General features: G+C 47.1%; 1 protein-coding gene across 2 annotated transcripts in view; it reads right to left on the bottom strand.

The window, feature by feature from the left end:
• The window catches only part of LOC133361695 (guanylate-binding protein 1-like), a 141597-nt gene that overhangs the window by 38918 nt on the left and 83856 nt on the right, over positions 1-18823 (bottom strand). For both annotated transcript variants that reach the window (XM_061580697.1, XM_061580698.1), the window contains 2 exons: positions 12015-12145; positions 10105-10214 (listed from right to left, as the gene is read on the bottom strand). In XM_061580697.1, the coding sequence (XP_061436681.1) occupies positions 10105-10214; positions 12015-12145 (241 nt within the window). The remainder of the gene's footprint in view (positions 1-10104; positions 10215-12014; positions 12146-18823) is intronic.

Raw genomic sequence — 18823 nt, 5'->3', positions numbered from 1 at the left:
ACCGACTCTGCGTTGCATTACATTACATTTCGATATTTTGCTAGGTTATTTAATTTAGTGTGTCTCTCTCCCGTTCTCCTAATTTTCAAGCTTGCGCACCTTACCACGCGTCGTCCTACTCATTGACATGCTAATTTTCTCTAACCCCTCCCTCTCTCCGCCCCCGCCCGCTCTCTCTATTTAAGGCCTCGTCACAGAGACGTGCTCTCTCTGTGTGCCTATGTGTGTTATCTCTCTATGTATCTCTGTGATATGTCTGCTTATATGTCTGTCTATAGTTTTCTGGTTAGATTTTTGTTGCTATTTAATTTATACCTGATGATGATTGCTTGTGTTGCAATCGAAACGTCGTATGCTATTATTTAATTTATATTTTATCTTTATACGTGACTTTACCGAAAGAACCAAAGAGTAATTCCTGCAGTCACAAAAGCTCCAAATTAAAATTGAATATGCGTCACGTTTACAAAGGACAAATAATTCACTACTTTAGCCCACGTGTGTTGAAGAGTGAATCAACATAATTTAAAATTTGAGTACGCAGTTTCGCTGGTAATTACATCCAGCATCATCGGGTAATTTGTCAGAATGGTGAGGTTCTCCTCTTGCTCCCGGTCTTAAATAGAGCAGCAGCAGGGTGACGTCATCATTTAATTCATTCAGGTGCAGTGATTTGAGGCGGAGAGGGGGAGGGTATTGTAATTATATGATAGATTGGTAATCATTCAATTGTTATTCATTGGTATTTGTTTCCCTTATAAGGAATTGTAATTGTATTATATATTTTATTTAATAATACGTTGTCTGGCCACATGGTAAAGATGCACTTAATGATTTTCTAAATAATTTCAATGCACAAAACCCGGCCATCCAGTTCACCATGGAAATGGAGGTGAATAACAGACTCCCGTTCCTAGATATTTTGCAGGGACACACATCGTTTACCGAAAGCAAACGCACACTGATGCCGATCTGAATGTAGATTCACATCATCACCCAGCTCAAGACACTCATACATCGGGCTAAAACAGTGTCAGATGGTGAAAGTCTAGTGTGAGAGATTAAACATGTTAAAGAAGCACTAAGACAGAATGGCTACAATAACGTTCAAATTAACAGAGCACTGAATGCCAAATCACGAACGCAAAGCAACACTACTGAAAGCGATAAGATTGTTCAAACAATTAAAATACCATATAGCTCAGGAGTAACTGACAAATTAGCCCGTGTTTTGCAAAAGCAAAACATTAACGTAAGATTTGGTACTGTAAACAAAATAAAAAAACTGGTATCTGGCGCTAAAGAGGAATTGCCTAAATTATCAACAGAAGGTGTATATCAGATTAATTGTGTATGTGGCAGATGCTATATTGGACAGACGGGACTAAACATCAGCGTAGGACTAAAAGAACACCAAATAAATATTAAATTATCTCAAACACAACTGTCGGCAGTGGCAGAGCATGCTTGTCAACAAGGACACTCAATTGATTTTGATAACGTTGAAGTGTTGTGTAAAACTAATTATTACTGGCCAAGACTAATTAGAGAATCCATTGAAATTGAGAGAAATACAAATAACTTTGAGGCAGAGAGGGGGAGGGTATTGTAATTATATGATAGATTGGTAATCATTCAATTGTTATTCATTGGTATTTGTTTCCCTTATAAGGAATTGTAATTGTATTATATATTTTATTTAATAATACGTTGTCTGGCCACATGGTAAAGATGCACTTAATGATTTTCTAAATAATTTCAATGCACAAAACCCGGCCATCCAGTTCACCATGGAAATGGAGGTGAATAACATACTCTCGTTCCTAGATATTTTGCAGGGACACATATCGTTTACCGAAAGCAAACGCACACTGATGCCGATCTGAATGTAGATTCACATCATCACCCAGCTCAAGACACTCATACATCGGGCTAAAACAGTGTCAGATGGTGAAAGTCTAGTGTGAGAGATTAAACATGTTAAAGAAGCACTAAGACAGAATGGCTACAATAATGTTCAAATTAACAGAGCACTGAATGCCAAATCACGAACGCAAAGCAACACTACTGAAAGCGATAAGATTGTTCAAACAATTAAAATACCATATAGCTCAGGAGTAACTGACAAATTAGCCCGTGTTTTGCAAAAGCAAAACATTAACGTAAGATTTGGTACAGTAAACAAAATAAAAAAACTGGTATCTGGCGCTAAAGAGGAATTGCCTAAATTATCAACAGAAGGTGTATATCAGATTAATTGTGTATGTGGCAGATGCTATATTGGACAGACGGGACTAAACATCAGCGTAAGACTAAAAGAACACCAAATAAATATTAAATTATCTCAAACACAACTGTCGGCAGTGGCAGAGCATGCTTGTCAACAAGGACACTCAATTGATTTTGATAACGTTGAAGTGTTGTGTAAAACTAATTATTACTGGCCAAGACTAATTAGAGAATCCATTGAAATTGAGAGAAATACAAATAACTTTAATCGCTCTGACAGCTACAGGCTTAGTACGGCCTGGAAGCGTATTATTAAATAATATATAATACAATTATAATTCCTTATAAGGGAAACACATACCAATTAATAACAATTGAATGATTACCAATCTATTATATAATTACAATACCCTCCCCCTCTCTGCCTCAAATCACTGCACCTGAATTAATTAAATGTTGACGTCACCATTTAAGACCGGGAGCAAAAGGAGAGCCTCACCATTATGGCAAATTGCCCGATGAAGCTGGATGTAATAACGAGCGAAGCGACGTACTCAAATTTTTAATGATGTTGATTCTTTCTTCAACACACCGGTGGGCTAAATAAGTGAATAATTTCGTCATTTTGTAAACGTGACACATTTTCTACTGTTTGGCCGTGTCGGGTGGAGGGTTACGACACATTTATAAATAACGCAATTTAACCCAAAACATTCATTATGAATAATATTGGTCGCGAAAGCCTACGTGTTAAAATCACCTAAATAATTATAAAAAACATTTATAGGTTCAAAAACAGTAATAGCAACATTGTAAAGCACAGTATGATAAGATGCGACTAAATGCATCACAGACAATGGAAGTGTGTAAAAATACTTAAAATAAACAGTAACATCCGGCTACCATGAGAGATTCGTTCATGAGGCCACCCACATATACAAATGTAATAAACCCCGTTGAGACAACGTCGGGAATTCAGAATTCTTTATTAAGTTTCGTCCACAGCTCTCACTACATCCGTTCCTCTTCTCCTGTTGCTCCTTTACGCTGTTGGCAGACAGCGTGAGAGGGAGAGAGAGAGAGGGACTGCCACGGCCCGCCACGTGGCAGGCTCCGGACCATGGCACCAGCGTGGCTTCCCCCTTCGTTCCTTTCCACTCTGACAACGTGCTGTCCTTCTCCGCCCCTTTTAATCCCTGGCCCACGTGATTCCACGCAGCCAATCCTCAGCCACATCTCTGGAACATTCCAGAAGCCACTGTACAGCCCCAGGGCCATGCCCCTAACTTGACTCCCCATTGGTTGCGGGCTGAAGCCAGCAGAGCCAATCCTCCTCCTCCAGGTGTAGCCTTCACATTACATCAGGGCCACGCCCCTGGCTCGACTCCCCATTGGTTGTGGGCTGAGGCCGGCAGAGCCCATCATTATCATCCAGGTGTAACCTCACATTACATCACCCCCCCCCCCCCCCGTGTAAAAAGTCAGCTGTCTCGGCTGAGAAAAGGGCGATGCACCAACCCCTGCGACTAACATTTAGGGCGCCAATGATGCGTAACGGGGAAAGGTTTTTAGGGCGCCGAACAACGCGCGGTCGAAGGTAAAACATTAGGACACGGAATAATGTGCAATGTAGGAGCAACACAACATTAGGGCGCCAACCGAAGCGCGGCATAATAGAAAGGGGTTACAGGCACAACATAGCAACGGCATTAACGAAATGGGAGTGACTTCGAACGCGTGCACGACGCCGGTCCCTCTCCTCCCATGGAGCGTGGTCGTCTGGCTGACTGCTCAGTAGGAGGGGGCAGTGGAGAAGGAGCGAGTTCGGCGTCCTCCGTGGATGGAACGGGTCCCGTCGGAGGCTGCTCGTCAGGGGACTCGACACTCTTCAAGGCCTATGTGTCTGCGGGGGGTAGAACATGTCCCCGCTGGGGGTCAATTGGCGAGGCAAGTGGCACGTCAGGCACAACAGACCCCGGCAGGTCAGCAAGTGGGGATGAAGGGCCAGTGCGTGGTTCGAAACAAGGTTTCAGACGCGATGAGTGCACATACCAATGGCGCAGCCCGTACTGGATGCGAACATTTTGGGGATTCCGCATTTCTATTAGTCTAACAGATCCCCGCCAAGGCCTGTGCAGTTTCGGGGACGTGCCCACAGGCACCTGAGGACAGTGGAGCCACGCCGCGTCGCCCACCGTCCAAGGCATGTCACGTCGCGATCGACGCGCGTATCTCTTGTTCCGTGCCTGTGTACGGGCCGTTACACTCCTGGCGGCTTCCCGCGCCTCCGTAACACGTCAAAGTGAGTCACGGACGTGGTCAGGCAAGGAAGGGGAGGGTTCCTTTACAGCTGTATCCAGTTGCACATCAATCGGAGGCACGTTTTCCCGCCCATACATAAGAAAAAATGGCAAATACCCCGTGGACGCGTGCGGGACCATGCGGTACGCAGACAGAACGCCAGGTATGTGCAAGTCCCAGTCGGTCTGCTTTTCGCTCACCGTGTGACAAAGCATGGCCGAAATCGTTCCACCATTCCATCTGTCTGCGGGTGGTAAGGGGAAGTGCGGATTTTCTTCGTACCCAATGCAGCGCATACGTCCCGGAGCAATTTAGAGGAGAAGTTACGGCCTTGATCCGTGAGTAATTTCTCAGGAGCACCCTTATCCATCACGTATCCATTCAGGAAAGCATCGGTGATGGATGCAGCAGATTGGTCGGGTAGGGGCCAGGCCATAGGCCAATGAGAAAAATATTCCACCCCGACCAAGAGTTACTTATTACCTCTAGCCGATAGGGGAAACGGGCTGAGGATATATAGAGCAACCAGCTCATTAATACGAGATACCTCGATCAATTGCAAGGGCGGAACGTAATTTTGACGTGGCGGTTTCCGCCTCGCACAATCTTGGCATGCCCGGATAGTCCTGGTGATATCCGCCATCATACCCGGCCAAAAGAAATCCTGCTGCATCGTGAGCAATGTCTTCTACATGCCGAGATGCATCAACTTGTCGGCGTGCAGCACGCGAATAAGATCATGGTGAAGGGATGATGGCACAACAAGGCGTGAACGGTCCAACAAGCTGTCTGTGCAAATTAGCAACCCTTCCCGGTCAGTAAATAACTGCGATTTCCCGCCCAACAAGTGAAATCTCGGCTTTCCGACCAGATCCCGCAGTGGAGCCAACGAGGCATCTGCCTTTTGTTCACGCAGCCACATCGAGTGCGGCAAATGCAGCGTGCCATCGGCCCCAATGGGTGTACACCGGCCGTCATCTTTTGGCATCGCACCCATAACCGGACAGGGCGGGGTGGGCGGCGCTGCGCAGCGATGTGTACCCGTCAAACAGGCGCAGGGAGGGTTCAAGGGCAATCTGGAAAGAGCGTCTGCATTGCCGTGGCCGATATCAAAAGAAAATTCCTGCAACAATTCCAACCATCGAGCCAATTATCCGGACGGTTGTTCCAATTTTAGTGAGTATTGCAAGGCAGCATGGTCAGTGCGCACGAGGGATTTTCTACCATACAGGTACGGCTGGTACTGGCGAACAAAATCGACGATCGCCAGCAACTCCCGACGAGTGACGCAATAGTGCGTTTCGGCGGGAGACAAATCCCTGCTGCCATATGCCACCACTCGTTCAACACCGTCCTTCCATTGAGACAAAACAGCACCGATGCCAGTGTCGCTAGCATCTGTGTCCAGGATGAACGGTTGCAAAATATCAGGGTAGTCGAGTGTCGGCTCGGTGGCCAATCGATCCTGGAGAGACTGGAAAGCCAGTTCCTCTTCCGGACCCCATTTTAATATCTGATTCTTTCCCATCAGGACATGCAGAGGCTTTGCCAGCGTCGCGAAATTCTTAACAAACTGACGATAATAGGATGCGAAGCCTATGAACCATCGCACGTCACCCACGGAAGTGGGCGTTGGCCACTCGCGAACACATGACGTCTTGTGAGGGTCAGTGGACACACCACTAGAGCTGATGATGTGTCCGAGGTAACGGACAGAACGTTGCAACAAATGGCATTTTTTCGGTTTAAATTTGAGGTCGGCCGATCGCATTCTTTGAAAGACAGCCTCCAGCCGTTGAAGGTGTTCTTTGAAGGTGCGACTGAAAACAATAATGTCGTCCAAATATATGAGGCACGCCTCCCACTGTAGCCCTGCTAGTACCAACTCTATCAGGCACTGGAACGTCGCCAGCACGGCATTCAAACCCATGGGTAGGCGGTTAAATTCAAACAAGCCCTGCGGCGTGCGAAATGCCGTTTTCGGCTTCGACGCATCATCGGGGGGGAGTTGCCAAAAACCCGACAAGAGGTCGAGAGTAGAAACAAAATTTTCCCCCAACAAGGCGTCCAATGAATCGTCCATCCGTGGCAGGGGGTACGCATCTGCCACGGATATTTTATTCAACCGACGAAAGTCAACACAGAACCTCAATCCGCCGTCCTTCTTTTTAACCAACACCACTGGTGTGCCCCAAGGAATGTTAGATGGCGAAATGATGTCGGCCGCCAACATGTCGTCCACCATGCCACGCACATGTTCCCTTTCCGCAGGGCTCATGCGGTGTGGGTGCATACATATCGGTCCTGCCACACCGGTGTCAATATGGTGTGACAAGAGTGAGGTATGGCCCAAATCAAAGTCATCTTAACTGAAGACGTCGGCGAATTTCGATAGTAGTCAACGCAATGCGTTCCGCTGCATTGAGGACAAAGACGTATTCTCACAGCACAATTCGGCGATCCATCGATCGTCCGAATAAGTTGCCTGAGACATGCCAGCAGCCATTACTCTCGGTTGGTCCCCATCAAGGCTAGTGAAGTCGGTAGTGGCATGGGCCAATACCGCACCAGCCGGAACGACTACTCATTCCGGGCCCCCATTCAACACTTGTAAGAACTAGGCTTGCCCAGCCCGAACGATAGTTTGAGCCGCTGCAAGGGAGAAGGCCTTAGCCACTGAGTTCGATGGGGACAGTAACACACCCGCCGCCCTATCCGCGGTCTCCAACCGCTTCCGGTAACGCAGCGGGATGAGCATCTGTGTACCCAGGGGTATCTCCACAGTGATATCGGCAAGCGCGTGAACGGCGTTCCTGGAGGTGACCGGCCCCACAGGGACGGCAAGAAGGACATCCTACCGACCCCTGGCATTTCTAAACAACCCTGATCAACAAGGATTTTAACAGAAAATCGGTGCCCAACAAACATGGAACTGCCAACGATCGTGAAATAAAACCGAACCTGATGCGGCAACATTCCCTATGGCAATATGGACATCTACCCGTCCTATGATACCCATGCCCCCCCCCCCCCCCCCATTAGCGGCAATGCATGCGTCGTTAGCCGGTTGGACCCGCGACGCAGGGATGGATAATAGATGAAAAAATACATCCGAAATAATGGTTGCCGACGCACCGGTGTCCACCAAAACACGCACGTCTATCCCTTGAATAGTGACCGGTACTATGGAGGACCCCGATGCGGCTGCAACCACCCTTCGAGCCAATTTTTTCCACTGAGGTACCAAATCAGCATGCCGACAATTGTTAATTGCCGACAATTAACATCTGGTAAGCCTACGGGGGTGCGAGTGGATGCCTGAGGTGTTTGGACCTGCCGGGTACCCGATGCGTGCTGACTTGCCCGAGAATGATGTCGATCCGTGTCCGATGGAGGAGATGGAGGAAGGCCCGATGGGAGCTGCGGAGGTCGGAACCGGCGCCGACAATCACGGGCGAAGTGGCCCAGTCGGCCACACTTGAAGCATGTGGCGGCTGACCGATGGTCGGTCGCCTCGGCCCCCTCTTGTGACCGTTCGGCCCCGTCGCGCTGCGTGTCCCGCTGGCGTTGCGGGGTCCAGCGAGGAGCAGCAGCCACCAAATCGTCATCGCTGGACTCGTCCGGGATGTGCACGACGTGACGCGGAGTCCATCCCAGCTGTTCACCATCCTTCTTGGGGTCCCCCGTCCATGCCGCCATTTGGTCCCAACGTCTCAAATTGAATTTGGCGTCTAAACATCGCGCCGCCCAACGAGACGTCAGCGGCTCATGGCCACACACCGGCAGCGAGATGTTCAACTCCTGCGATAGTTCAATCATTCTTGCAAGAATGAGAGGGTGCAGGAGATCGGCGGAGGACTCGGGGTAGGCGGCCATAGCGAGCGCTATTAGCGCACCACGGTACGCCAGAGGTGTTTCTTCCGGCCCTCGACCTCGCTGCATACATTTTCTGTGAGCAGCCGATGGTGGCTCGTAAAATTCCGCCATTTCAGCAAAGGCGTCCTTTAGCGTCTTCTTCCTACTCACCGGGATGGAGCGGAAAACGGCCAAGGACACATTATCCAACAGCATAGGTAGAGCCTCCAGTGCCTCGGACTCTGTCAACCGCACTGATAAATGTGCTCCAGTCGCCTCCGGCAATGAATTCTTTAATATGAGGGAGGCGATGGCTGCGGCCACCGTCGGAGTCCTTGGGCATGCTCGTTCCCGCCACCCGCGCAGCACACGGCTCAGCCAAGATGGCGGCCGCAGGCAGCGTGGCAGTGGCCCCGCCCAAGATGGCAGCCTCCTCCTCCGCAGCAGGTGTAATGGCAGTCACAGCCCCCCATTGGAGGTCAAGGTCGTCCGCACTCGGACGCGTCTCACGAGGCCGACCCAGGGCGGCAGATGACGCGACCACCGTGACGAGATTGAGCATCACCGCACGGAGAGACTCGATCTGTTACGCCACTCGATGCCACCCTTCGTCCGCAGCTGAAGACGCCTCCGCGCTGGCATGTCGTTTTGGCGCGGTGTCGGGGAGAGCAGCAGTCGGCGGCAGTGGTCCCGTTGTGCCCAGCAGCTCGTCCTTGTCGGCATTATCGTCCTCTTCCGACGGCGGGTTTGGTGGGTTCCTCTTTTTGAGGTGCTTGGACATCTTGGATGATGGTCCAAACGGTCTCAAAATTTACTTCTGACTCCAATGTAATAAACCCCGTTGAGACAACGTCGGGAATTCATAATTCTTTATTAAGTTTCGTCCCAGCTCTCACTACATCCGTTCCTCTACTCATGTTGCTCCTTCACGCTGTTGGCAGACAGCGTGAGAGGGAGAGAGAGAGTGAGAGAGATTGCCGCGGCCCGCCACGTGGCAGGCTCCGGACCACGGCACCAGCGTGGCTTCCCCCTTCGTTCCTTTCCACTCTGACCACGTACTGTCCTTCTCCGCCCCTTTGAATCCCTGGCCCACATGATGCCCCGCAGCCAATCCTCAGTCACATCCCTGGAACTTTCCAGAAGCCGCTGTTCAGCCCCAGGGCCACGCCCCTAACTTGACTCCCCATTGGTTGTGGGCTGAAGCCAGCAGAGCCAATCCTCCTCCTCCAGGTGTAATATATAGTATCGTATCGTAAGCAGTGTGGTATACAGTAGGGTGTGTAGAATAATACATAGTGTAATATTACAATGTATAGTCTAAGGTAGTTGGTATAGTAACGCAGTGTATAATTAAATATTGGGTTTGTCTATGGCAGTGTATAGTACGGGGTATATCCGTGTGATGTAAGAAAAAAGTTTAGCTGGAGGCATATTATTATATATTTTTGCGACATAGAAGTGTAATGTATGACTTACTGTTAGTAGCTCAGCTCATTGGAGAGTATATTGAGTAAATGAGGGGTTCATGTACTTTGCTTCATATACAATATACAATACAATTATTGTTCACAATTATATCAGACGACGTATGGTAAAAATCGACATATCAGAGCAACACTGCTTTAAATCCCCCCAGCCATTCAGGTCATCCAAAAGTTTGTTGGAAACGTCAACCCCAAAGTGTCACGCAAAAGTCAGCATGGGCATGGTGAAGGATACCGCAGCTGCTCCAGGCCCGTGTTATCCAGACTCTTTTCCGTGTTGTAGACCAGCACATTACACAGCAGCACGGCCATGATGAACAGCCAGATGTCGTGTTCCTCATCGGCCTGCGCGTGAGAGATATGAGCTGTTTAAATCTGACACTCGTCCAGCTTATGAAGCCCATTGGGCTTTTGTTTTTAATCAAACAATACAATTTTATCGGTATTGCTTTTCAAACTAAGTTTGAATTCGTTAATGCATCTGCTCTGTCTTTCTGTCCATCTACGTTGTCCGTATGTCTTCGAAGCTGGCATGATAACCTTCATAAAGACGTATCATGATTAATATGACGTATACAGTTGTGTTGCTATCAGGGATTTATCTGATAGACAACTGGGACCATTATCAAAAAGGTCCAAAAAATGTGATGAGATTAAATAAAAACAGCTAGCCTTGTAATCCCATGCAGATGATGTAACACACCGTGCATGCATGTCACAACATCGCGTGTTATATGGCATCAACTTCATCCAGCTCAAAACGCTGTTATGTACTAACATTAACCGTGGTAAATCCACTGCTGGATGAAGACCCAACGTTGCTATCATATCTCACACGATTGCAAAAGTAACAATCCATCTAGCACCTTTCATGCTAGCTGATTACATTGCTCTATCTCCTCAGTGCAAGTCCTCTCAGATGCATTCATTGGCCGTCACGCAATCGCTATTTTAGCCGGGACATATCCTGCCCAATTACTATTGTTAAAATTGTTAATGATGAAATTAACCTGCATTTTTTATACTTCTGAGGACAAATGCATATTGGGAACCGTTACAAAATCCATGAATTAAATGTGTTCTTATTTTGCCACAATGTTATACTTAAAAACTACCCTTTACATTTTTGTATTTTACTAGGTAAGGCCCATTGAGCTATATAGCTCTTTTTCAGAAGCAACCTGGCCACAAATTATTGCTCCATAACGTGACTTATGTGGAAATGTATAGCAGACACATATTTTAAATTCAGGTTCTAAATTGTGAAAGGAAAACCGGAGACTCTGGAGAAAAATGCACGTGACCACGGGGAGAGAGACATGCAAACTAAAAATATACAGCAGGCTTCAGGGTCGGGATCGAACACACGATCTCCTGTATACCAAGCGAGGTGGTTAACATCTCGCCACCGTGGTGCCCTAATGCTACACGTGGTCCTACACTGGCTGTTTTCCAAGCCGAGCTAGACCCGCGATATACTAGCCTCAGGATAAATTTAAATATGACTCAGGGGCAGGGGCGGGGCAAATGACACTTTACTAGCATGTGATGTCAGCTAGAACACTGGGAGAACAGTGCCACTCCCACGTCATCTAAATGTGAATCAACGCATTAATTGAATGTGATGTCTGTCACTACGTTAATTACACGTCTCAACTTTTTCAGTGTGTGTGATATCCGTGAATACACTGTAAGAACAGAACGCACTATGTTATCTACATGCATCTCGACTCTGTTATTGCGTGTGGTGTACGTCGGCTTACTGTGAGGTCACATCATCACCACGTCATCTACACACGTCTCCACTAGTTAATTGCTTTGACATTAGTGGCATAGCTTCTGGAGAGGAAAAAAACCCAGAATGGTGCCTCTTAAGCAGCACACGTAATCCACCATAACAGAGTAGTTGATAACAATTTGTATTCAACTAATTGACTCAAAGTGACTCATCTTCCAAAGCTCTATCATCGTGCGAACCAATGACATACATATTCAAAGATATTCGCTCTAACACAGGTTCATTCGAGTTGTGTGTGGTGCCCTTAAAAAACCCCCATATTAATCGATGAATTCTGGCCATTATTACAGCATTAAGTTTTAGGTTTATTTTCTTCCTGTTGAGCCATTCGCTCCACATTCCCTCACCTTCTCCGGGTCTCCCAGCCCCTCCGTGTCCAACAGTAGAAGACAATTATCCTTGTTCGCCGGGTGAGGAATTGGCCAGGCCCAGATGCCCTTGGTCTTCGATTGCACTGCGTGCCCTACAGCGAAGCCACCTGGTCCCCACCGGGTGGAAGGGAACAAAACAGAGACATGGGGACAGGTCTCCAATGTGTTTTTGGATTGCAACCACATTGTTGTTTGGTGCGATTCTCAAACAGTTTTTGTACGTTAGTTCATGGGGTCTTTTTTCTTATTGGTTCTTTCGGTAAAGTCACGTAGAAGGGAAATAATAAAATAATAAAAATAAAACATAATAAAATAATTCTCACGACGTTTCCGCCACAACGCAAGCAGCCGTCCTCAGGTGAAGAACAGGTCTGTCGGAAAGACAGCGTCTGAATGAACACCACCAGGCTTGGCAGCATATATTTAAGCTGGGTTGGAGGGGGAAAAGCACCTTGACAAAGGAATTTGCATATCAAGAGGAATTTAGCATATTTATGGGAAATGCAGATATGGGATTAGTCACTACTTGTGGAATGCGTAGGAGGTGGGGGGGGGTTTCAAAGTCATATTATGCCCGTGCATTATGCAGCATCAAAGGGAGGGAGTAGGGTTAGCATTAATAAAGGGAAGGAATGTTCATAGTATGGAGTTGCTGCTCCATTAATAAAGGGAAGGAATGTTAATAGTGAAGTATGGGAATTGACGGCAGGAACTTCTTGACGGGTAACACACTTTTATTAAATCCTTTAGGTATCACAATACAACGTGTGGTCTCTCTTCTTCCTCCAACACACTCCACTAATCTCGTGTAAGCTCTAGGCCTCTGGCTACACCCGATACACTGGACTCGTGTAGACCCTATGCCTCTGGCTACACACAATATACTCGACTCGTGTAAGCCCTATGCCTCTGGCTACACAATACACTCGACTCGTGTAAGCCCTATGCCTCTGGCTACACAATACACTCGACTCGTGTAAGCCCTATGCCCTGGCTACACATAGTACATTCGGCTCGTGTAGACCTATGGCTACACCCACTACACTCGCCTCTGGGTTACACAGAGTCCCGGTCCCCTTAGGACAGCGGGGCTAGGTACCGCAGGGCTCTAGGTCTTCATCCCCGTCTTCCTTCTTCGCTGGTTACACACTGCCCTTACGCCTGTGTGCATCCCCTTTTATAGCCCCTGCTCACGAGGGACGGAGCTGATGCGGCGTCGACGTGAGCGTCGTTCCTTAATGACCCAATCACGACGCACTCTCTCTCAGCGCGTCACCGCCCACAGCCAATCGGTACCCCGTAACCCACGACCCCGCGCTGACCCCTGATCCTCCACCGTCAGCGCGCGTCACCACCTACACAGCCAATCATCACGCACTGTGCATACGATCCTTAATCCCAGCGCGTATCACCTCTACAATAGTATGGAGTTGCTGCTCCATACTATTAACATTGAATCTGTGAGGTTTTTTTTACGTGAGTCAATAAGGACCTCTGTGTGAGCCTACTGTTATCTACATGAATCTGCGAGTCTCTGTCTGAGTCTATGGATACCTCATGTGAGCCTACGGGTATATATGTGTGTGTTTATTTGGTCTCCATGTGAGCTTATGGGTATGTGTGTTTGAGAGTCTACGGGTGTCTGTGTGAGGGTATGGATCACTTCATGAAGTGAATTGAGCAGCTTGCATTCTATCCTAATTACATCGTTTAAGTGATTAAATCACACCCGAAAATACTCACCCAACGCTATGGGCACGGTGTGAATGACACCGACAGTCCAGAAGTAAAAAAACCGCTCTGATTGACACTTCACTTGCCTGAAAGGGGATTGGTTAGAGGCAAGGAATTGCCGAGATTGGTGGAGAAATACAAATGGAAAGAGTGAGAAGCTGAGGATGATTAACAGGGAGGACTGTTGGAATCTATTAGGAAAAGTGGAAGGTGATTAGCTGGAGGCAAAGCAGGTCAAGGAACATACGGGAAAGGGGCTTGAGTGATGTATAAAGGGGAAGCAAAATAGTTGTGTACCATGTCGGGTGCCACTAGATCGTGTTGCCTGCTGCTGTTGGTGTTGCACATTCCTAGTGCCTGAACATGTGAGAGCTATACAACTGCTAAAAAACCTATACATGTCATATACACGTGACAACTATCTCTCCGTTTTCCACTCTTTCCATTTTGTATTTCGACCTCCAATCCCTTATATGTCCCTGCCTCTAACCAATCCCCTTTCAGGCCCTTTAAGTAACCAATCAGAGGGCTTGTTTTTACTTCCTGATTATCCGTGTCACGTGGTGTCCACCACATCAGGTGAGTACCGTTTCGTAGTGATACCATCTCTACACACGCATGCAACTGAATTAACCATCCGCTGAATACCTGCACATTTTTAGAATACTATGAGAGGTTCAGTTTAACACGTAGGCTTTCGCAACCAATATCATCCATAATAGAGTTTTTTTTGGGTTAGATCGTGTAAATATATAAATGTGTCATTAAAACCCGCCACCACACGACACAGCCAACGAGTAAGGTTTTTCATGTAAACAGATATGTGGATGACACATTGGTGGTCTAACCAGACGGCAAAGATACACTGAACACATTTCTAAATCATCTCAACTCGCAAACCCTTCCATCCAGTGCACCATGGAAGTGGAGGCTGACAGAACTCTACCATTTCTGGATATTCTGCTCGGACAGGGTCGAAAGGGTAAAATTGCACACGGTGTTTACGGAAAGAAAACGCATGATGACGCCTATCTGAATGCAGTCACACCATCACCCCGCACAGAAATTTGCTCTTATCATGATGCTCATTCATCGAGCTAAGAAAGTGTCAGATGGTGACAGTCTGAGAAGTGAAATTCAACATGTTAAAGAAGCGCTGCAAATGAACGGTTACAATGATGCACAAATCAACAGAACATTGAATGCCAAAACCAAATCAAATAACACAAGCATTGAAACTGCCCAAGTAATTAAAAAGATAAAAATTCCATACATTGTGCAAGTAACTGATAAACTTGACAAATGTTTGCAAAAACAAAACATCTGAGTCAGATTTGGCACGGTACATAAAATACAGAAATTAATATCTGGCACAAAATATGTATTACCGAAGCTATCAACAGAAGGTGTGTACAGGATTAACTGCACGTGTGGTATATGTTATGTTGGGCAAACGGGACGAATGATCAGCAGGAGACTAAAATAACATCAGAGAAATATTAATTTATCCCAAATACAACTGTCAGTAGTAGCAGAACACGCGTGCCATCAAGGACACTCAATTGATTTTGATAATATTGAAGTTCTGTGCAAAACTAGCTATTACTGGCCAATACTAATTAGATGATCTATCGAAATTGAAATTAATAAAAATAACTTGAACCATTCGGATAGCTACCGCCATAGTGTTTCTTGGAAGCGAACCATCAAATAATACATTATTTAAATGCATGCCTACAAAGGGCAGCATACTTCAAAAGGGATTACGGTTGGTACGGCTATTTTAATACACAGTAGACAGTAAGGAGAAGTTCAAAAGGCTCGCATAATGCATAATGTACGTTGCCTCAGTAACCCCCCCCCCCCCCCCCCACTTTGTGAAAGAGCACAGAAGCGTGGTCACCACATCTACGCCTCTATATAAGAAACGAAACAGACTTCTCCACAAATCTGGCTGTCGCCTGGTGAAGCTAGTTGTAATTACTGGCCAAACGTCATATTCAGATTGTAAATGTTGTGGCTTGGCTCTCCAACACAACGGTGTGATGTACTAGTGACGAATTGGCATGTTATGTTTTTATGACAACCCTTACTCATTGGCTGTGTTGGGTGGTGGCGGGTTGTAACGACATATTTATATATTTACGCGATATAATCCAAAACAACCTCTTATGTATGAGAGGTTCACTAACGTCCTCAAATCCGCAGCCAAAAATAACTTCCTGAGAGAACACAGAAAAGAACACAACCCCTGCTGGTTCCTAGATTGGGGGATGCTAGTAATACTGATGAACAGGAAACTGGTGACAATCCGGACCCAATGCAGATGATCCCTCCATGGGTTTGATCTTCCATGAAGCTCATGGTCCACCCTAAACCACATCCAACTGTACAAATTATGGTTGCAGATGCGGATACTTGATGCACAAATGGAAAAGTGAAAACTCTGCAGCGTGCGAATGTGGTCATCCAGAACAGACCGTACAACGTATCACGACGCAATGCCCGATCCACAAATACAAAGGAGATATCACGGCGATACGCTACTCCACTGCTCCTGACGCTGTTACTGTATCTGGCTTGACCACCTGAATATGAAATTGTAGTTGTTGCTCTGCCATCTGCATCAGTTGCCATATGAAAAGAAGAATAAGAAAGTGCACTTTTTCAGACACTGAATGAAGAAAGGCAGCAGCAAGCATTGGGTTGAGGGAGTCGAGGGACTAAACCTCACACACACCCTCGACAACATTTGTGGAATTTCATCCACTAATAGATGGACATCCACAACGATATCAGCCAACAAAAGTAGATAGCATGGCATTACTGGCCAACTGCTTCTCAATCGAAAACCCCAAAAGATTGTGACTTGAAATAGCGCATAAAACCATAATCCAAACTCATATATCACATGTTTCAATTCCACTCAGGGAACCAAATCGAAACATTTTGACTGCATGAACAAAATAACTGTCATACTCTTTGGTTCTTTGGGTAAAATCACGTAGGTAGAAAAATAATAGATCACAACGTTTCGATCGCAACACAAGCAGTCGTCATCAGGTGGAACAACCACAACAAGAAAAAAATTGCTGAAGTAGGCGAGAGATCTGCCGTGGCACGAGGTTATTATATAGGCCTCTGCAGTAGGGGGGCAGAGGAGATGGGCGGAGAGCGGGGGCGGGGCAGAAGGTGGCCCCCGCGGCAGCACCAAGGTCGCTGGAGTACTGGAGTCGAGATCGGAGAGAAATGCACACAGAGAGAGAGAAAGACACACAGAGTCAGAAATAACAGCTGACATAGACAGGTAGAATGTAAACTTCACAGTCAGTTAAGACTTTACCTGGTTAGTAACGTCCTTCCAATGATTGCTCAGTTTGTACCCATCTTCTCGGTTGAAGTTGTGTCTGTGTTTATATATATGGATTGCTTCATGAACAAATCTCTGATAATATCCGGTGGGTTAGCAGAGTACCTTGGTCTTGGAAAAGTAAAATTCGTGTGAGCCCACAGCGTTAAAACAATGATCAGCAACGGCAGAGGTATTGGTCCTACCGTGTTTCAGATCTGCCTTGTGTTCGCGAACACAGTCCGAGACGTGTCGTTTTGTTTCCCCAATGTAACTGCTTCCGCAGCCACAACTCAGTTTGTAGACACCCGGGTATTGCATATCAGGAATCACATTCTTTACAGTTGGGATCAAATCACGGATTTTATGTACTGTGTTGAAACGAACCTGGATCTTGTGTTTGTTTAAGATTTTGGAAATATATTTGGTAACCCCTGCTATGTATGCAAAGTGATGGTATTGGTTGGATCCTCAGATGGTTGTCTCCCCATGGCTGGGGAGACAGCTTTGCGGATTGTACGGTCAGAATATCCGTTCATCCTGAAGGCTTGGTGTACGTGCTACAGCTCACTGGCTAGGTGATGCTGGTCGGAGATGCAACGGGCCATATGGTGTAGTGTTTTAATGAGGGAATTCTTCTTGGCTGGATAGTGGTGGGAGTCAGGCTTTAGATATGCATCCGTGTGGGTGGCTTTCCTATAGACAATGTCCCAACGAGCCATCAGGTCTTTTCTCGATCAAAACATCCAGGAATGGTAGCTTGTCAACCTATACGATTTACCCAGGGAAATAGAATTTTCAGGTCCATACGGCATACACCCGTTTCAATATGGGCAAAAATATGTTTAGTATATTTGTGTTTTTCCCTTGTGATGGGACTTCATAGGATGAACGTTGAGATTTATAAGGGCACAGAATTATGAACAAGGTCTGAGTTGGTCTGTAATAAGGTAGGCACGGATAAGAGGTTGACAGGTATGGAACAATGCCCTCCTCCATGTGTAGAGGTGGTACGTACCGGGATGTAGCGAGCCATCGCGTAGCCGGTGTCTACATCACGGTCTGCACATGGGTGGCTATCTTGACGTCTGCACTAGCCCCGCCCCTCGGGGGGCAGAGGGCTATATAGGGCGATGCGCACGAGCGCTCGGGGAGTCGTTGAAGCCAGTGAAGAATGAAGACGGAGCGAGCTACATAGGACCCTGGGACCCCTAGCCCCGCTGCCCTTATCAGGGCCGAGACTCTGTGTGGCTCAGTGGTGAGACCCTGGGTACTCACGGCCCGACGTCCTTATCAGGGCCGGGTTTGATGGGCCAGTGGTTGGGACCCGTACCCTGGCTAGGTCGGGTCAGATAGCCTCCTCTAGGAAGGACATAGCCAGAGGAACTGAGAGCGTAGTCGGTGTCAGGCACGCGTAGCCATAGGCTGTGTTCCTAGGCTGTATAGATGACTGTTCTGTAGGGTGTTATAAATAAATACGTGCTGCCTCCGTCAACTCGTCTCCTGCAGTATTTACGCCGTTACAACTGGTGTCAGAAGTGAAACTGTCTTCACGTGATGGATACCAGGAAGACTATTCGTACTCACGAGCAGGGCCAGGGTGACGACCAGGAGGGGCCGAACCAGCAAGGTTTGGACAGGGAAGCAGAGGTGGTGCCGACACTGCAGCACCCGTCGCGGACGCCCGACACACCGCTCCAGC

This window comes from Lethenteron reissneri, unplaced genomic scaffold, assembly GCF_015708825.2.
Source record: "Lethenteron reissneri isolate LAM-NWPU_2019-01 unplaced genomic scaffold, ASM1570882v1 scaffold_120, whole genome shotgun sequence".
NCBI classification, from domain to species: Eukaryota; Metazoa; Chordata; class Hyperoartia; order Petromyzontiformes; family Petromyzontidae; genus Lethenteron; species Lethenteron reissneri.
Note: the sequence above shows the minus strand (reverse complement) of the source record. Positions and strands in the feature narration are given on the sequence as shown.